The sequence below is a fragment of the Salminus brasiliensis genome, chromosome 8, assembly GCF_030463535.1.
Source record: "Salminus brasiliensis chromosome 8, fSalBra1.hap2, whole genome shotgun sequence".
NCBI lineage: Eukaryota > Metazoa > Chordata > Actinopteri > Characiformes > Bryconidae > Salminus > Salminus brasiliensis.
The window spans coordinates 8,590,184-8,609,464 of NC_132885.1; the positions used below are offsets into that span (position 1 = coordinate 8,590,184).

The 19,281-nt window shown below is 39.0% G+C and overlaps 1 protein-coding gene across 1 annotated transcript; it reads right to left on the minus strand.

Annotated features, from left to right (window-relative positions):
* Nucleotides 1-2,056: 2,056 nt before the first annotated feature.
* On the minus strand, nt 2,057-14,899 carry pdxka (pyridoxal (pyridoxine, vitamin B6) kinase a). Its single transcript, XM_072685509.1, has 11 exons — nt 14,571-14,899; nt 13,679-13,733; nt 8,204-8,308; nt 7,597-7,680; nt 7,156-7,190; nt 6,709-6,794; nt 6,340-6,385; nt 5,695-5,806; nt 5,123-5,259; nt 4,586-4,652; nt 2,057-4,041 (listed from the first exon to the last, which is right to left on the minus strand). Exons 1-11 carry the CDS (start codon nt 14,649-14,651, stop codon nt 3,929-3,931), a joined length of 921 nt encoding a protein of 306 aa, XP_072541610.1. The 5' UTR covers nt 14,652-14,899; the 3' UTR covers nt 2,057-3,928.
* Nucleotides 14,900-19,281: the final 4,382 nt, after the last annotated feature.

Sequence of the window (19,281 nt, forward strand, 5' to 3'; positions counted from 1 at the left end):
AGGTTTAGTGCCCTCATTTGATTCCTTTATTTGCTGGCCACTGGCAGCAGGCTTCTAACAGTACAACAAACATCTCTACATCAGTAGAATAATGCTGACATTGTGATTATTTGACACTATTGTTGAAAATTAAACACTATATTAAAGTGCTATAAAAACTTTAAGAAAAGTGATGGAAATGGTTGGTGTAGTAAAGCATCATTTAGTATTAAAATCAGCTCACTCCCCTTTTCATATGACAAGAACAGGATGCCTGAGGTCTCTCACCCAGCTCCATGTGAGAGACACTGGACTAGTACCCACAGGAAGGTTTGTGAGGTTCTTCAAAACCATACAGAGGAGCAGCCTGAGGCTTACTGAAAAGCTCTAGATACTGTCAGGCCATAATGTGTAGTAGGCATAGTTCTGAAGTATCCCACTTTGGGCCATCTTCATTAGCTGGAGTAGTGTGAGGATATATGCAGTGGCAGCAGCATATTGGACTAACGCTTTGTTCCTCTCCCACTTTGCAGTACTTTTCCAGAGAGCTTTCCTATTAGACGTGACTGCAAAAGAGCCGTCGATGTAAACTAGGGGGGGGGGGTAGTTCTATTGCCAAGCAGGACTAAAACTGAGGCGGTGAAACTGCTAGAACAGTCTGAAAACTGCAGCAATAGTGAAACTGTAGTTTTTGTTTGTTGCTACCTAAGTTGTGCAACCGGCTTGAATGTGGACAGTGCACATGCAAACTCTGTGTATTTGTGGTGGCAGCCTCTGTTGTGTTATAGCTTGCGTATGCTCTGTATGCATATTAATTCCATGTGGTTAACTCAATAGTTATGAGTAAATATTTACAAAAAGTGAGAACTTTTGAACAAATTCAGCTTACAGTGGTGCCTCAAAAGCAACTAAAATGCTTATATAGTTCCAGCTGTAGACTTCCAGCTGTATATTACTAGGTCAAATTACACCGAAATCTAGAAATATGGTCAATTCTATGGACGATCCAGCTGCTACAACTGTATTACAATGTGCATTACTCACACTTACCCTTAGAAATGCATGGACTGTCACCAGGTCATTCAGTGTCAATTCACGTGTATATAATTTTCAGTGCAGTAACAGGATACTTCTAAACAAGCAATATATGGAGTATAAGGAAATGACAACACTTGCCCTTCTCAGTGTGGGGTGGAATGACTCATGCTAAAACATGCACAGTCCAAATCCAGATTAATACAATAAAAATTACATGTACGCTTTCCCCATACAAATTGCTCTACTGCCCTTAAAAATCGGGTAGCGTCAGTGAGAAAACAGAGCGTTTAAGCGTCACTGTAGCTACAGCATCAACAAACACTGCTGCTCTAACAGTGATGTGCTTTACCAGAGACGTTATAAATGAGAGTTGTTGTAATGCTCAACATGGCCTCCGTTTATGGATAAAGTCACACTTCTCAGAAATCTGCGGAGGCACAGTATCCAGAACAAGTTAGAAAAAACTTTTTGAGGCAAACTCTACAACCTATCCATGAGGTCTTTGTCAGACTTTATTGTGGATTTAAAGAATGGTTTCAGACCTTTCATTTCCAATGTTTCAGTCTCTCCTCATTCATAGAGATGGGAGCCTGGTCTCGCATGACTGGAAATAACTGCAGAGATGGCCACAGAGTGAACAGGCTTGCCTGCAGGAATATCGGTTTTACACACTGGTTTGTGCCCCTATATGGATGCCAGGTTTGCAATTCTTCTACCAAATGGAGGTAGTTTACACATGCTGAGACCTTCATCAAGCCTGGGTGAATGAAGCCTGGATGTGTCTCATTTAATTGATCCCTTTTATTCACTCTTTCTTGTAAACTAAACCGTTGAGTGAAATGTATGATTAATTAAAGTGGCAATTTCATATTCACACAGCCTGTAAGTGTCTATCATTCAACAGTTAGTCGACTTTAAGGTGATTACATGTCTTTTCTCAGCCCATAAACAGAAAGGTACAGTACAGTAAAGGTTTGTCTCCTTTACTGTTCAATACCGCCTATACTGGCGCTAGTACTGAACACAAAGAAACTGGAAATATGTTTAATAATACAGCTTTATTTATGTAATTATTACTACACTATATGCAACATGATGTCAACAAGTTATTATTGCTAATCACACAAGGTTAAATGCCCTCATTTGATTGCTTATTTAAATACAGAGCAGCATTTTCAGGATTGGCACTTTGCATTAAGACAATCTTTTTTTCTCAAACCTTCAAACACAATCATTCTGTCAGTCTGGGAATGTAAAGGGTTTTTTTAGGAGACGACATCACAAGAACATGTAAAATTATAAATGCATTAAACGCCATTACTGCATCAGCAGCTCGTAGCAGGAAAACAAGTCATTAATATTCATGTTGTTTGTGTTAGAGTAAGAATGACTCTGGTAAGGCTTTCTAACTATCTTAGAAAGCGCCTCTAAAGTTCTGGTGGTTTTACCTCAGCATGTGTGGCAATGATCAGCACTGCTGCACTACTTTAGAGGCTCTTGGCCAATTTGACAAAATATAAATCATTAAATTTTTTTAAACAGCATTTGAAAAGGGAGATTTCTGATAAATGTGTCAGGGTGGGACGTTTTAAACTCACCAAAACAGATCTTTAGAGCTTGAGGTTTCCTGTTGTCATTCTTGCAAAATTTTGCAAATTCAGCAGATTGATCCGAAATGGATCTCGGAATTAAAACAGTACTGTAGGAGAGATGAGACACTGATTGATTGAACTGAATGTGAGAATTCAACACTGATATGGAATGTAAAAACAGAAAGTCCATGTAAAAGCAGACCATCATAAATGCATTATGTGCATTTCAGCGTCTGCTTAAGTAAATTAAGGGGTGCAATGGTACATGTAGTCGTACCGAGCCATCATGGTACACCTGAAAACCTTTAGATGGCAGCCGTTTGGATCTGTGTGGTATTGTGGGAATTGCAGTGGATTTAGGAGAACTGCTATAATAACTGTAGTTCTATTGCCTATATCCCACCTTCTCCCCCCCCCCCCCCCTCTCTCGCTACACTCCGGCCTCCCATACATTTCTTTTCCTTCTTTATCTCTCGCTGTTCTGTTTGCAGTGAAACGAAAAAAAAAAACAAACAAAAAAAAAAACAAGTATTTCATCACCAATCTGACAGTTTTCCATTTTATTTCAACTCATTAAATCATGGCGGATTGGATGAGGACGGTGTGTCAGTGCTGTTAGACAGTTGTAGGGTGTGTGAGTGTGTGTGTGCAGAAACATGCTCACATCAGACGTTTATACACACAGCACAAGATGTACCAACTACCTCAGGCAGGTGGAGGCGGTGCGCAATACGACACCTGGTGAACAAACCTGAACTTGTATGACTATTCAGAATATATATATTTTTATTGTGTTTTAACAAAAAAAAAATGTATGTTTTAAAAACACCAATCAGGATTGGTGGAAATATTGCCACAACCACCATCTTTATCAGATGTGTATGACTGTAGTTCTAAATTCAAAATCTTTGATTCAGTGCCCACAACTGATCAGCCAATTTCAGTGACTCTTACTGGGACCAACAGAGACAAACATCCATCTCCTAAAACATTAAAAACAAACAGACAGTATGGCCGGATACTTGTGAACGCAGTACATCTGGAATGTGAGCCTAATTCAAACACTAGCTGTGGGTTTAGTAACTCATTGGGTTAATATTTTGATGGCCCCAGAGCACCAGCACTCTAAAGACCATTCTCATGGTCCGTTCAGTCAGACCTGTTCTACATGTAAATGAGTTTCTCAGTAAAAATAGTGCACTAAAAAGGTTAGATGGTACCATGTGGAACCTGACTGCCCATTTAGTCCTCTGGAGAGGCTTTACTGTTCAGTATGAGGCCAGTATCCAGGCAGATCACAGGAGGACGGAGGTGAGCTTCTACAGCAGGATAGCCTCCACAGTTATGGCAGGGTCCTCAATGTCTCCCTTGCTCTGAACCATTCGAAGCTCCAGGAGAGCTGGACTCGGCCTGCGATCGGGTCCAGCTGCCTCTGAAACAAACAGAGAAGCTTCTGTCAGCATCTGAGACCAGGGCTGGGCGATGAAATTGGGCATCAGTGATGACAAGCGATAAGTAACACAACATTATTGCCGGTCATAATCCTAATCGTCATAATCTCTCACTTTGGGAGAATATATAGATCTAGACAGGACATATTTATCATAATTTTATTTGTTTAAACTGGTTATTAAAATATAAATCATGTTATACATCACATTTTAATAATATACAATATACTGTATCTGTATGAATGATAATGAATGAATGATATGATACATTTTGTAGAAGACAGCATCTCTTTCATGCACTTGTCAGTGGTGTAATATACAGATGAAGGGAATGGGAGGGTGGGGTGGAGGTTGTTTATTTGCTTGGATTTTTAACTAATGTGATAAATGTGAAGAACACAGACTTAAAGATCACCAAAAAAGCCTCTAATCTATTAATTTATTAAATAAGCAGGAGCTGATGAAACTCACACAGTTTCTGCAGCCCAGTTTCTACCCACTGCCCCTTTTTAAACTGCCTCTTACCCTTGGCATAGTTGATGGTTCTCTTAATGACATGTTGCATCACAGAAACAGTCTTCTCACAGGCTTTCTGTTATAATACACACACACAAATATACACATAATGTGAGTTACGAGTAAAGGCAAACGTGAAGTGGGTCTAAGCAGACAGAGACTGTGACTTATCAGTCTACAGTCCCTAAATTGCCAACCAGACTAAATTGCCATTCTGATGGACATGCTCTTGCTAAGAAGTGCCCACTCATGGCCACCAGGGGGCATTGCAAGCCCAGGTAGAAAGCCTAAAAAATACAATTGTTTTTTACAGAACCAACAAATCAATAATCATCAGGTTAGGTCTTGAAGGACAGCTGTCCAGGTCAGATTTGTAATTCTTCTGTCCAAACAGCTGTTCTGGACCCTAACTCTCCAGAAGTAAACAGATGATGCTTACCCCCACATATAGTATAATAAATATCTCCAACTCATCCTTTCCTAATCCCATAAATAACAGCAGTACCTCATATCTAACTCCACTGGTGTGTTCCTTTCCTACCATACCTTAAGGTCGTTTGGGTGGTGGTGTGTCCAGGCGAGCAGCATAGCAGCAAACAGGTCACCTGTGCCCACAAACACAGCATCCACCTTGGGAATGTCCATCCGAATAAGCTGCTTTTCTTTAGTGCCATCCGCTTTTACTAAAACACAACAGCACACACACACACGCGCACACGCACACGCACACACACAAGCAAACACTGAGTTACTGACAAATCAGACTACAGATCAGTGAGTGAATAACTGAAAAAAAACTGAATAAAGTAAAGCCCTTTTATTTCTGAATAAAAAGATAATCACTTAAAAACAGGCAAATATAAACTGCTGTGTGAATCCTAGCAAAAATGTTCTGTGGTTTAATTTTTGTTCATGTTCACTGGAAATAAAATGTCTATGATGATTGATGATGAAATTAAATTAAGTTGATGATCATGAATGCAATTGTTTATCGATTTTTATGTAAATTAGCCTCAATAGACTGTGCAGATGGGAGCAGGGCAAGATGCCACACTGCCACACCAGCACTGCAATTTGTTTTTTAATCAGCCTTGAATATAAATATATGTGGTCTTTACCAGTGACATGGCTCCCCAGGGCTACTAGGTACTGATCCCCCAGAGGAGAGAGCAGGTCAGAACTGGTGATGACCACTGTGTCAGGACCCATCCCATGCAGCTGGTCCATCGCCTGAGCAGAAAACAACATGCTTGTAACAGAACAAGACCACAAATTTCTACAACAGTGGAATAATGCTGACATCGCAATTATTTGTCAAAAGTAATCGATATAAGAATTCTTTTCTTTAAGAGAAGTAATGAAAAACAGATAGGACAAGATTGGACAGAAACCACAAACCCAAAGAATTACAGATGACTCTCCCAGTGCTACAATATTTTACATTTGCAATTTTCTGCTGTTTGTGTGACAACAGAGAACTGATAATATCAGTCAGCAAAGACCTATTAACATAAATACAACACTTTGAATAATAATAACAATAATAATAAGAAATATATATAAATATATTATATTTCAGCCAATATTTTTTGTTGTCCAAAATTTTTAGCCCCCTAAAATCAGTATCTGTATCAACCACAAAAATGCCTTTCCCTCAGGCCTATTTTAATATGAACTGGATGCTGAATCAAAACTGGACTAGTGTCCACTGTCTGCGTTGGATTTACATTTAGAAAGCTCTCTAAAACAATGCAGAGACTCACCTCAATTGCATCATTCGCTGTAGTGATCTTTCTACCCGTCAGCAGCCTTTTAGACGCCAGACAATAAAGTACTTGTTAATGAAGTGCATCTTTTTAAGACAATTAAACCATATGAAAGTGTTAATATTACAACCTGTAACTCCAACTTACACACTCTTAGGACTATGTCAGATGTATTCAGACTGAACTTCTTAAATTTACATTATAACTATAATAACTATTCACACCCAGATGTTAGCTGAACTACAGTGGAGGTCAGTACTGTGTTTTAGTCAAGCTAACAACACACCTGAACTTTCAATGGCCTGGGAAGCTCCAGGACTGGACTGAGAAAGTTTCTAAATCAGGAAATCAGGTAAGTGCACTCACTCTGCCTCAAACTGGTTGGGTGTAATGATGTCTGCGACTGGCACCACTTTATCCCTATAGACAGGCAGCAAGGCTTCTGGAACATACTACAAACAGTGCACAGGGAACAGACAATCTGGCATAAGAGACAGTAAACCCAACGTGGAGGGTCTTGCCTGTCCAATACCTGTCTGTTCTTCTTCATGTGATTTTAAGTCAAGTTAAACATGAAAACAGTTGTCTTTATTAATCTACCTGTGACTTTAACTAAATCAGGAACTGCAGAATTGAGGGGAGACTGGCCATGAATCCGTCTCATCAGCTAAATAGGTTTAATATAAGTAATGAAATTGTTGTATGTAAAACAAGCTCTTCATCCAAAAACTCACAGTTTCGACCTGTTTAGGCAGAATTATAGATTATAGACAGATCCAACTCAACAGGAACTGGCTCCTTTAAATTACTCACCATCGCCCCATTATCTCCCATTACTGGATCACACACTAGAAACAAACAACAGAAACATGCAAATATTAACATCCTCTACCCCTCCCTTCACAATGGTCAAACATTTTTTAGAGGCTACTCTTGTGCTTGGACACTAGATTAGATAAAGGGAAAAGCAGTACAAAAAACATAATAATTGTAGACCTTATCTGATTTTCCCTACCAACCTAGTGAGTCAGTGTAGGCAGAAGGGGTTCCAACCAACAAAACCTATGTTAATTACTATTCTGACAAGAAATTTTGTCCTAAGATTGTAGATTTGCAATTAGAGAAACATAAAAGGTAATTTAAAAGGTTTTTAAAAAAGGTTTATTTAAAAACATAAAAGGTACATTTGATTATTTTGTGTAAAATGTATATTTCTGATACACTTGGCTAAAATACTGACACCAAGACACCTACCATACACCAGATTGGGATTGGCTCCCTTCAGCTCCTCCACAATGTCCACCACCATTTCCAAAAAAGACACATCCCTAGTGTACCCTAATGAAAAAAGGAAAGACTAAAGAGATGAGGACCACCCAAACTGCAGGGTTGGTATAGTAGGTATGTGACTGCATTCAGCCACAAGAGCATTGGCGAGGCAATTCAGGTACTCATGATTAGTTCTGGAACACAAGCTCCACTACAGCTCATCCCAAAGGCACTGAATAGAGTCCAATCACTCCAGAAATGCAGTTCCACTGCTCAAAGCTGGGGTCTTTATACCCCTGCAGTTGTTATTTGGCATTGTAAATAATGACCATAGCCTTGTGCAGCTGCACTAGACCAGGACGCCCCATGCTTTTCATTAGAGACGCCACAAGCTGTGAGTAAGCAGCTGAATACCGTGTCGGCAATGGGTGCAGCTTAAAGTAGATGAATTCACCAATTATAAGGGGTGTCTGGATACATCTGGCCATATAGTGTGAAACCGCATCATAATGCGTTAAGGTAAATGGCCATATGATTGTACTGAGTGGTTGAAGTTTAAGCTTGGGCGGTCTGTTAGTTCTTATAGGCTTACCTGTAAGCACATAGTCATAATGGTTGACTTTGTTGAGCTTGATTCCCTCATAAAGGACATGTAGCTCATCAGCAGTCAGCACCTGGCCTTTCCAGTGCTCATAACCTAGCAAACAAGCAGACAGACAGACAGACATGTAAACAGGCAGCTGGAGGTCAGCACTTATTTCAAGGCAGGTATTGTTAGTAGGCCTGGGCTGAACCACTGGATTAAATTAATTCATTAAGTTAAAATATTCTCTCAAATTTACAACATATGAGGGGTTCCCAACCTAGTTCACATGCATCTCATTATTTCATCCTGTATGAGAAATTAGGTTACTGGTGGAGAGGAAAAGTGCCTCAGCTATGCAGTTTTAACCAGAATCCTCTTCAAACAAATGTGAAGTAGCCATTTTAACCAATCTGACATGTGATTTGTGATTTTAAGCAAAATACTGTGAAAAATGTATTGTATTGTACACAATTTGATCACTGGCTCTGATCTGCCAATATTTCAGGACCTATACAACAGCAGAGCCATAGCAAAATTACAGCCAACCTCTCAGGACATCATCTCCTTTACTCTCTTCTCTCTGGTAGAAGACTGAAGGCCATGACAGCAAGCACAACTAGACACGTCAACAGCTTTTCCCTCAGAACTGCGGCACTCGTTACCCACAGTGGACTCCATGCACTTTACACAGTACCTTGTAAAGCTTAAATAAATAATAATAATAATAATAATAATAATAATAAACTAAAAGTAGAGCAGAGTTTAAAAATGTTACTTTTTATCATTATAATTCATTTCCATGAAGAAATCAGCAGCAGACCTTTCCGGTAACATCACCCGGCCTGTTTAGACTGTTCCATTCGTTTGACCAATAGGCTACTAATAAAACAGCCTTCATAGGACAGTCATATCGAAGACCTGTCCTACCTCGGTTGCAGCCTAAGCTTTGGAACGCAGCCGGTATGTTACATGTTATAACCATGTGCACTCTAAAACGTCCTGTATGTGTAAACAACTAAAGGGATTGTGATGCTCTGCTGCTCTCCTACATTGCATTGCTGTTGCTCAATCCACTCGCTGACTCAAAAAGGAAATGTGAAGAAACAAGTTCAGTGATTGCAGCATATAAATTAATCCTCTCATGCACTCCAAAGAGAGATCAGCCCATTCCTACAGGCATGAGAATTTAGAGTAATGTGCTAAACGGCTCACATTAAACTTGTTTTAATGAACAACCTGGAGTGAAGTTGCAGTTGGTTTCTAAGGACTTTGAGGAAAGAATCTGAGGAATGAGATTTTGTGTGTGTCAGACACACAAACTTTGCAATCTCAAGAGGAACGGAAAGAACCAGCAAATCATTCACAGATGGCAACTGTGATGCAGCTGTTGAAGGTTAAGACCTGCGGATGCAAGAGGACACGTGAACCAGACAGTGAATTTTTTCCAAAAAGCTGTTACACCTCTTGTGATGTGAACAAGTCAGCACAAAAAGATGCTTTAGGCAAGACATTCCTCCTGATGAGTGACAAAGAAACAGTTCACTAGTAGATGTCTAGATTAGACAAACAATTGTCCCTTTGGATAGAAGATTAAACTGCTGTTCCCTGGAAAAGGGAATTTCGGTTCCACGCAGATTAAATGTTACATTAGAACTGGCTGTTTACATGCAAAGAATTTATCCAACCCGACTGAATTCACAGTCAGACACAGTCAGACATTCACTTATTAAAGAAGGGGTGAGAGGAAGAGGTCACGCCCTGCAACATTATGAGGCACATGAGCTGGATATGGTTCAAGTTTCAAGTTTCAGGTTTATTTGTCATTTGCATAACATGTCAGGACATTTATGCATTGAAATGCTTGTGGTGAGGCTCAGGTTGATACTCTACAGGAGGACAAAACTATATACATACTAAACATATTAAAAAATATACAAAAAATAATAAATAAAAAAAAATATTAAATAAATACAAAATACACAAAATATACACTAAATACAGAATATACAAAGACAAGAGGGATCTGTAGAAATTCTTTGATATGTACATTTATGAGACAGGTATAGTCTGAGAGAGAGTGGAGCTAAATATAAATATGTATGTTTATGTCTATTCCTGTTCCACCATTGACGACATGATAATTCTGGACGAAAGTCAAGTCTGCAGCAAAGACTAGTGGGAGAGAGTCAGACTGAAGGAATTCACAGATTCTGAGTGGATGACATGTATGACACGGCAGTCGTTCATGACTGTATGTGTCCTGATGGGAGATTATCTTGCACAACCAACCGGAAGAGCTTCTAATCCAATAGTAATGCATGTGGCTAATTGGATGCAGACGTTTACATGACTGTTATTTTTCTTTTCAATGGATTATTTACAGGTTTACCTCTTGTTCAATTGTACAGAAACTGTATTCGGCCAGGCCTCAAACAGACTAGTCTATACGGAGTGAGCTTTTAGTGGGATTATTAGCAGATAAATGGATATTGACTTATTTGATGTGTGTTAGAACCGAAACACACATTTAACGGTTATCCCATCTAAGACTACACTGACTTATGTCAATGTATTCTAGGTAAATGCTTTAATGCCTGTGCCATCACATATTATGAACCGAGCACCCAACTGTGTGGCTTTTCAATATGGGCCGTTCTTCATCCGTGCTGATTATGCATACGTGAGTATGTGTGTGTGAGTTTGGAAATGAGGGGACTCAATGGGACTCAATCAGCTCTTATTAGCATCAGAAGGAGCTGACAGAGCAGGAGGGGGTATGAGTGAGGAAGGCTGAGTGAGGGAGAACAGAGACAGTATGAAGAGTGAAAAAGATTCAGAGTGCTCGAACCCCACCTGGCACACGGCCCAGAACACAGCTTGAGAAATGGGGATGGAAACAGAGGAAGAGAAAGAGGGAGTGGAGGATTAGTGAGGTCAAAGGAGGACACTCTGTGTAGTTAATATGAGATGCACAGAGGACAGGAAAACAGTCCCATGCTGTGTGTTAGGGGCCCACAGTGCAGCCACAGTGCTGGCACAGGTCACTGCACCGCTAACAGAAGACTGCGCACCCTCTTTAAGCCCCTGAACAAGTTTAGAGGACTTCACTACAGACATGAGTGAGTCTCGCCATATCAGGAGTAGGGGTTTAAACTGTATTGATAAGAATTAGACAATTTAATTGAATGAATTTTACAGTCAAATGTATTACAACTGATCTGAAATATGATCAAATATTAACTAAAGCATATTGACATTTTAAAGATACACAGCAGATCTTTGCTGTGTAAATGTTTAGGCATATATATATATATATATATACATACATACATCAATATGGTCTGTGCAAAACCTGTTAGCACAGGTTCTTATGTGTCAGAAGATTAATTATAAAGGCGTCAAATGTGTCATTTGGCCAAGGGTGCCCAAACTTTTGCATTTAACTGTAACTATTTATACAGATATTAATATCAAACAGATTAGTTAGAAGTAATATTCAACTTATTTATTGCATATTTCTTATTAAACTTGTTGCTGTTTAACACTGTATGCACACTGTAGTTCCATTCCCTTCCATTCTGTAGAAATGAAAGCCAAACCTGTCTGCCATATTGTCAAATTTGCATCCTGCACATTCATTGAGCTTACAGTGCGGAAGCAGAGTGGATTTTCCCCTGGATTCCAAGTTTCAATAGTAAAAGTGCAGCTCATGTAAGTGCCACTACAACTCAGCTAATGAACAGAAAAGGTATGTAGGTCCTGCAGAGGAAAGGTCTCTTCCAGCCAAGGCTGTCAATCACTCAATTCCTAGGTGTAACCCCACCTTCCTTCGATATAGCTGAGTAACATTATACTGCAACCAACCAGCAGAGGCGCTTGACCAGTGGTGGGCTTCACTTTTAAGAGACTGCTGTTGCCCTGCCCATGTTTTCTACAGTCACTGGTGTACTGCATTGGTCACTCTATCATGTTTAGAATTTCCCATAATGCTAATCCAGGGGAATCCAGTTGCAAATTCTATTTTTTATAAATATTGATATATTGGTATTGACAGATACGAGATTTGAAATTTCATGACCCTCTGAATTATAATTAGAATCGTTAGGTCAGAGATGCTTCTTTGCTCAACCCAAAACCAAACTACCCCCTCTTCTGTAAAGCACTCTGATTGGCCTCCGTGTGTGAAATGTGCTGTACAAATAAACCTGTCTTGTCCTACAAACAGAACTACAGGATTACATGCAGTTTTTCCATGCTCAAGCCTAAAGGCTAGTGACACAGACAAGATTGAGCTTTGACCCATGAATGTGAAATGGACTTCAGATAAGCACCACCTTTTCCCACAGTCAGGTCACATTATTCAGGTTCAGGAGTGATGACCTGCTGTTTCATCTCACAGAGTTCACGGATACTACAAATACAACCACTTTACTGTCCTTTCTCTTTTTGCATCTAATTTTCTACAATAAAATCCTTTATACAATATGTGGACACAAGTATTGGGACACCTACACAAGCTTTTATGACATCCCATTCTAAACCCTTAGGCATTAATATGGAGCTGGTCCTCCTTTGCAGCTCTAACAGCAGCAGGTCTGGAGCTCTGCAATTTTTGAGTCAGCAGAGCGTTGGAGATTTTTCTGCACTATGCTCTGAGCTCAGCACTCAGCGACCCCGGTGTGTACCTTTACGTGGTCGGACACTTGGTGGCCTAAACACTTCCACTGTTCAATAATGACACTCACAGCTGATGTTGGAAGATCTTGGAGGGAAGAAATTGCACATTGCACGTCCTGGCATGGGGATATTGTACATGCACACATTGTGATGGCAATGCTGAAACTATATATGCTGCACTACACCAATAAGAGTCCTTGGGCCAGACTCCTAACACTACATTGGCCCTCCTCTGTAATACGAGTAACCCTGTAAGTCGATCTGGATAAGAGCATCTGCTAAATGCCATAAATGTAAATGTATATATTGTGCAGCCCAATTTAAATACTTTTGTCCTTACAGTGTATATACCCTTATCAGTGTATGTCACAGTTTATTCAAATGTTAGCAATCGCCATCAGAACCTTAATCTGCCAAGTTCATATTTATGAAAATCTATACAGTGCACCATTATCATGTATACAAAATAGTAAAATTACAAGTTCTGTTGATTTTATAAGGGTAAAGTCTAAGATCACACCTCTGCAGAGAATATTTAAGGTTCACTTACTGTGTATTTTAACAATAACATATTAAAAAATAATAAAACATTAAATTTGACTGTATAAGCCTGTATATACACATTTACTGACATTCCATACAGACTGCAGAATTTGGAAAGGGTGGTTGGTGTACAAACACCAGGCGTACAAACCATGTGTGTGTGTGTCTTATTTGCATTGCGCTCACTTCTGTCACACGGTATCTTATCTAGGAATAAAATGACGCATGTGTTTAAAGAACACACTGTTTAACTATACATACCTGTGTGATTGGAGAACTGCACTGAGTTTATAGAGTCCACTTCAAATCCCAGCACCTGTTAACATACAAAAACTATTTACCGCTTTAACCTCTCAAACGTCTGTTCTGTTCAACCTCTCAGAGTCATCCGGTCATATACACTGTCCAAAAGTATCCGGACACTCCTTCCACTTGTCACAGGCATTTAGAAAAGCACTAGAGCCACACATGAGCCTCTAGGGTCACCATGCCCAATGCCAAGGTGCTACTAAAGGCTCTGAGGAACACCATAGAAGAACCATTTTTGGTTCTGTGAGTTTGGAGAACCTTTTGAAGACTTGGTTTAAGGTTTAAAGGTTCTACACACTCACAGCAGCAGAGGTGTATCCAGACCCCAGCACTGGGCTGCAGAGCATCCATCGCCACTATAACAGGATACCCCTCAGGTCACCATGCCCCATGCAAAGAGTGGGCTCGAGGTGTACAGAGCCCCCCAGCATTGGACTGTGGAGCAGAGGAGTGATGGAGCTCCCTTAAATAACTCTAGGAAGATCAGAAGATGTGCAGAACTAATCCTCAGCATCAGTACCTGACCTCACTAACGCTCTCCTGGCTGAATGCAGTAAAATCCTCACTGCAATGTTCAACCATCTAGTGTGTATTCCCAGTCTGCACAGAAGAGCAGAGTGAAAATCACTGGGTGAAAGGGTGTCCAGAGACTTTTGGACAGATCACGTTAACCATGCATCGCTAGATGACCTGAGACTGCAGCACCGAGCAGCACCTCCTGCACGTGAGGGCACAGCAAGGCAGCAAGGCAGCAAGGCAGCAAGTGCTCGTGACCCGAGTGCACTTCAGCGGGCTAACCACTTATACTCCTGACCTAGGCTTCCTTAAAGGACACTTTTCCTACCTGTAAAGGAAACGTGGCCGACTTGTTTCCCACATATCCTCTCACAACATGGCTTTGAATGGACAGCACTCTGCAGTCCATACCGCTGGAGGGATTAGCGCTGACGATCAGCCTCGAAAACTCTCCGGTCGTTTGGCTTTCGCCAGTTTACTGCACAAACCGACTCAGACTGGACCTCATACAAACGCAGGAGACAAGAAACCCGAGCAAGAAGCAAAACTGGACTAAAAACAAACTCGGCAGCGAGGCTCCGCCGCCAACTTCTGCTGGAACAGCGTGTGGGACGGATTATTGCTCAGGCACTTGGGGAGGACACCTATGTAGTGCATGTGGATAATGCTTTACCAACTGTGTTACAACACCGGCCAGAAGTCCTCAGGGGGAAAGTCCACCCAAATATTCAACATCTAACCACTCTGCCTAACGTGGAGATGTCCTTTAGGTGAATTTATCCACATTTAGGTCATTTATGATCAATTTCGAGCAGTTTAGCACCGAAGACACGTGTTTACTACTGCAGTCTATGTGCTGTAGGACCCTTACCTTACCCTTATCTTACAGTTTTGGGACATGGCAGATTTCTTACATACTTAGAAATGTATTTACTGCCCCTCATAAACCTAACTTACTTTTTTTATTCACTTCTTCACTCACTCCCTCAACATTTCTATTATAATACTTTCTAATTTTATTTTATTTTTTGCTTCTTATATTTCTATATTTCTATATTTTCATATTTTCATATTTTTATATTTTATTTTCTAACTTAAATTTAACTTAAATGTAACTTATTTTATTTAATTTTAATTTTTTTGCACTTTTGCACTATTTCATTAAGTTAAGGTTTAGTTTAAGTTTAAATGTAGATCTTTATTGAATGATGTGGGCAGACTGTCAAAAAAAAGCATTTCACTGCAAGTTATACTATGTATTACTATGTATGTGACAAATAAAATTTGATTTGATTTGATTTTTGATTTTAATTTTGGAAAAAACTGGTCACCCATCAGGACACATGCATAATCTGATATATGGCCACATATGCACATGTATAATAAAGAATTGGGCATACATTTCAAAATATATGTAAGTTTATATTTTGTACATATAAATATAATTTTTTGAATATGCATTTATGCATATATGGATTATACATGTATGTAAATACATAGGCCTTGGTCATATGTAGTAAACATAAGTGAATAGAAATGATTATAAATATGTGTAATATTTGAAATCTTCTGATTTTCACTTTTTGACGTTACATTTACTTCCATTGAAAGTTGATTTTCCTTCACCTGTAAAGGTTTTTGCATGAGATCCACGTTTGTCTATACCTATTCTTAAACATGTGTGTTCAACAAATGTTTACAAACAACAAACATGTTGGGCATAAGGGAATCCCATATATTATAATGCATGAAATCGACCTATATACACCATCTATGTACATTTAATGTTATCCTGATGTACAGTAATTACCCAATTCCAATGCATTAATTTTCTGACATGTTATGCAAATAAGAAATAAAAGACTTTCGTGACTTTAAAACAAAGCATATGTCAAAATTAGACTAAATCAACTAAATCAACTATCAACATATCTCAATCAACTAAAAACTGGTAAAGTCCCACATAGCTCCACTTGCCTTATAAGCCGACTTCCACTTTTAAAAATATGTGAAATATTAAAGTTAACTGAGTTGTTAAAAACACTAAAAATTTGGTTTCTATGTGAATGTGACACTGCAGTCACCATGCACACCCAAGCCCAAAAGGGTGGTCTTACACAGAAATGTTTGATTATTGTTAGAAATGATTGTTAATAATAATAATTTACGCAATATGGTGATTAAGGAGGACATGAATGTATGACAGTTTCGCTCAAGATTTAAATGTGTTACTTCTGTAGTGTCTAAAGTCCAAACTCACATGACTAACAGCAGTCTGGGCAAATTCAAAGTTTCATTATTCATAAAACACATTATCACAGTTCTATATTTATTTTATTTGCATTGTATGTATATATATATATATATATATATATATATATATATATATATATATATATATATATATATATAGGTTTTGTTTTTATCATAGGCTGACAGATTATTTTTTACACCGTGAATGTGTGCAAAAATCTCCAACTTGTGTAAAAGAAGCAAAATTAACAGACACTGAATGTGTCGTAGGAGTCTTGCACTGCAGGCTTGATGTAAAGAATCCTAGAGCAGGCCTTCTACCAGCAGTGTGCTGAAACCTTTTTATCTAATCCTGTGGAGAGTCTCTCCATGGTATCATACACCTACCTTTGCACCACTGCATGAATCATATCAATTTCTCTTTCATCAAATTCCAAACACTATGTGCTTTTATAGGAACAATAAACACAGATGGCGGTTCTCTGTTGTCAGAGATCACAAGTTCATAAAGAAATTGTCCTTACTGTACTTATCCATGTGAGCTGTAATCTCACGCTGTGGCAGACGGTAGGTCGTCAGTACTGTCAGTGATGCGTCCGTCATTCTTCCAGCTGCTATGAACTATTTACAGTTTAGTGAAACGAGACATTGTCCATGTGAGCATCCTGAAAATAATAATAACTTTAGATTCTGATAAAAAAATATATATATATACAGTTTTGGACAATTCAGTTCAATTTAGTTTTATTCAGTTACATTTAATTCAGTTATATTTCATATCAGTGCAGTTCTGTTAAATTAAATCTAATGCAATTCAATTCAGTTCAGTTCTGCTCAGTTTAGTTACATTTAATCCAGTTCTGTTCAGTTCAGTTTGGTTAAATTTTATTCGGTTTAGTTCAATTCAGTTTAGTTTAGTTATGTTAAGCTTAATTTAATTCAGTTTAGTTCTATTCATTTCAATTCAGTTATGTTTAGTTAAATTTTATTTAGTTCTATTCAGTTCAATTCAGTTATATTTCTATAAATGGAATTGAGTTCATTTCTATTCAGTTCAGTTAAGTCCTGTCTAGTTATGTTTTCTTCAGTTCCATTCAGTTCAATTTAATTTTGTTCAGTGATTTCAATTCAGATAAACTCTACTTCAAATGGGCACTAGTAATACTATAATACTATATGATACTAATAAAAACAAGCTGCATGCAAGCTCTAATTGCTGGAAAAGTGCCCCATGCTTCTACTCACTGTCATTTACAGCCAGGCCTTCCACCTGTGACTTACTTTACTAATAGGGCCCAGTGCTTTCTGTAATAATTCTGATAGCATGTCATGGTTTGTTTGTGTGAGTGCTGCTGTTACAGAGATACTGCAGCAGAGATAGCAACTAAAAAAGGCGATGGGACAGTCTGAGATGTACGCTCGGACGTAAACGTCTATCTGTGTGGGCAAGCTTGTGCAGTGCATGATCTGGATGTACTCAACAGAGATGAGTGACAGAAGATATAAAAGCAGATGAAGGGTAGAATGAGACATTCAGACAGAGAGTGAGGGAGAGAGAGAGAGGGAGATATGGCATATTGACCCTATTTATAATCAGCAAAGGACAGATTGTTCACTTAGTTTTTACTTTGGACCAGGGATGCTCTCCATGGCCCTCCACGGTCCCTGTGGCTTTGCTTCTCTGACAGAGGAAAGCCACATGGCCTGTTAACTTGCGACCTTCCAGACGTTTGGTCGGAATCATGCCATGGTGGCTCACCTGGAAGTTTACATGGAACTGATGCTGCTGTCAAGGAATCTACTCTGGACAATTGTGTGTTTGCCACTGCTGCTCTGTATGTCTGTGAGCTGTAACAGGGCGGACAAAGATGCAGGCCTCACTCTGGATCAGGCAACCCGACTGAGACACAAGTGGCTGCTGTCAATCAAGGAATCAAAGCTGAAAGAGCAAGGTATGCTTTCCTCTTTCCACCAGATGCATTATGAAAGTGTATGATTATGGGCTGTAGCCCCTCTGTGTTAATGTAAATTTTTGTCAGACACCCACTACTGTGAGAACTTTTGCATATCTGAACCCCTTGCTTACGTCCTCGTTACATCAGTATACAAAAAACATCAAGTTTAATGATGCTCTAGAGTGAGTCAAGGAACCTGTAATATGAAATGTAAACTTATGGTGCATACAATGTATAAACTGTAAAACTGTAAGGCATGCAGCTAGCATATTGTTGCTGTCCCATAAAAACCTTGTGTCCTTTTTGCATTTTTTATGCAAATCTGGCAGTTGTTCTTTACATTGTCAAAAGTTCATGAAGAAGGGACCAATAGAAATGCTTCAAAATGAAAAGTCCTTTTACTTTGACCTCCATTAAAAGTTAAGAGTCTCCTTTTAAATTTGGACATTTTGGAGATACAATAAGGCTTTGCATGGTTTTTGTAAATGATAAATTGGTGTAAAAAGCATAATTTCATTTATTAATTGTACCATAGCTATAAAAATCATTACCCAAAATATGGCCTTTTCCATTTTTCCACTACTCCTGTTAATACTGTTAACCTAGTGTAACTTACTGCAATTCTGTCTGCAATTTAAAAAGACATCCAAATACTTTCAGTTCACCAATAATTTATTGCATTATATTCTACTGACAGTGGTCTAGACAACTAGTGTAACTCCTGTCTAACAACATATGTTGTTTGTGTGCAAGTACACGACATGGCATGATATGGTAAGATGCTGAAAGACTCTGAATCTTGCACTCAGACCTGTGTGACCAGCTCTGGGT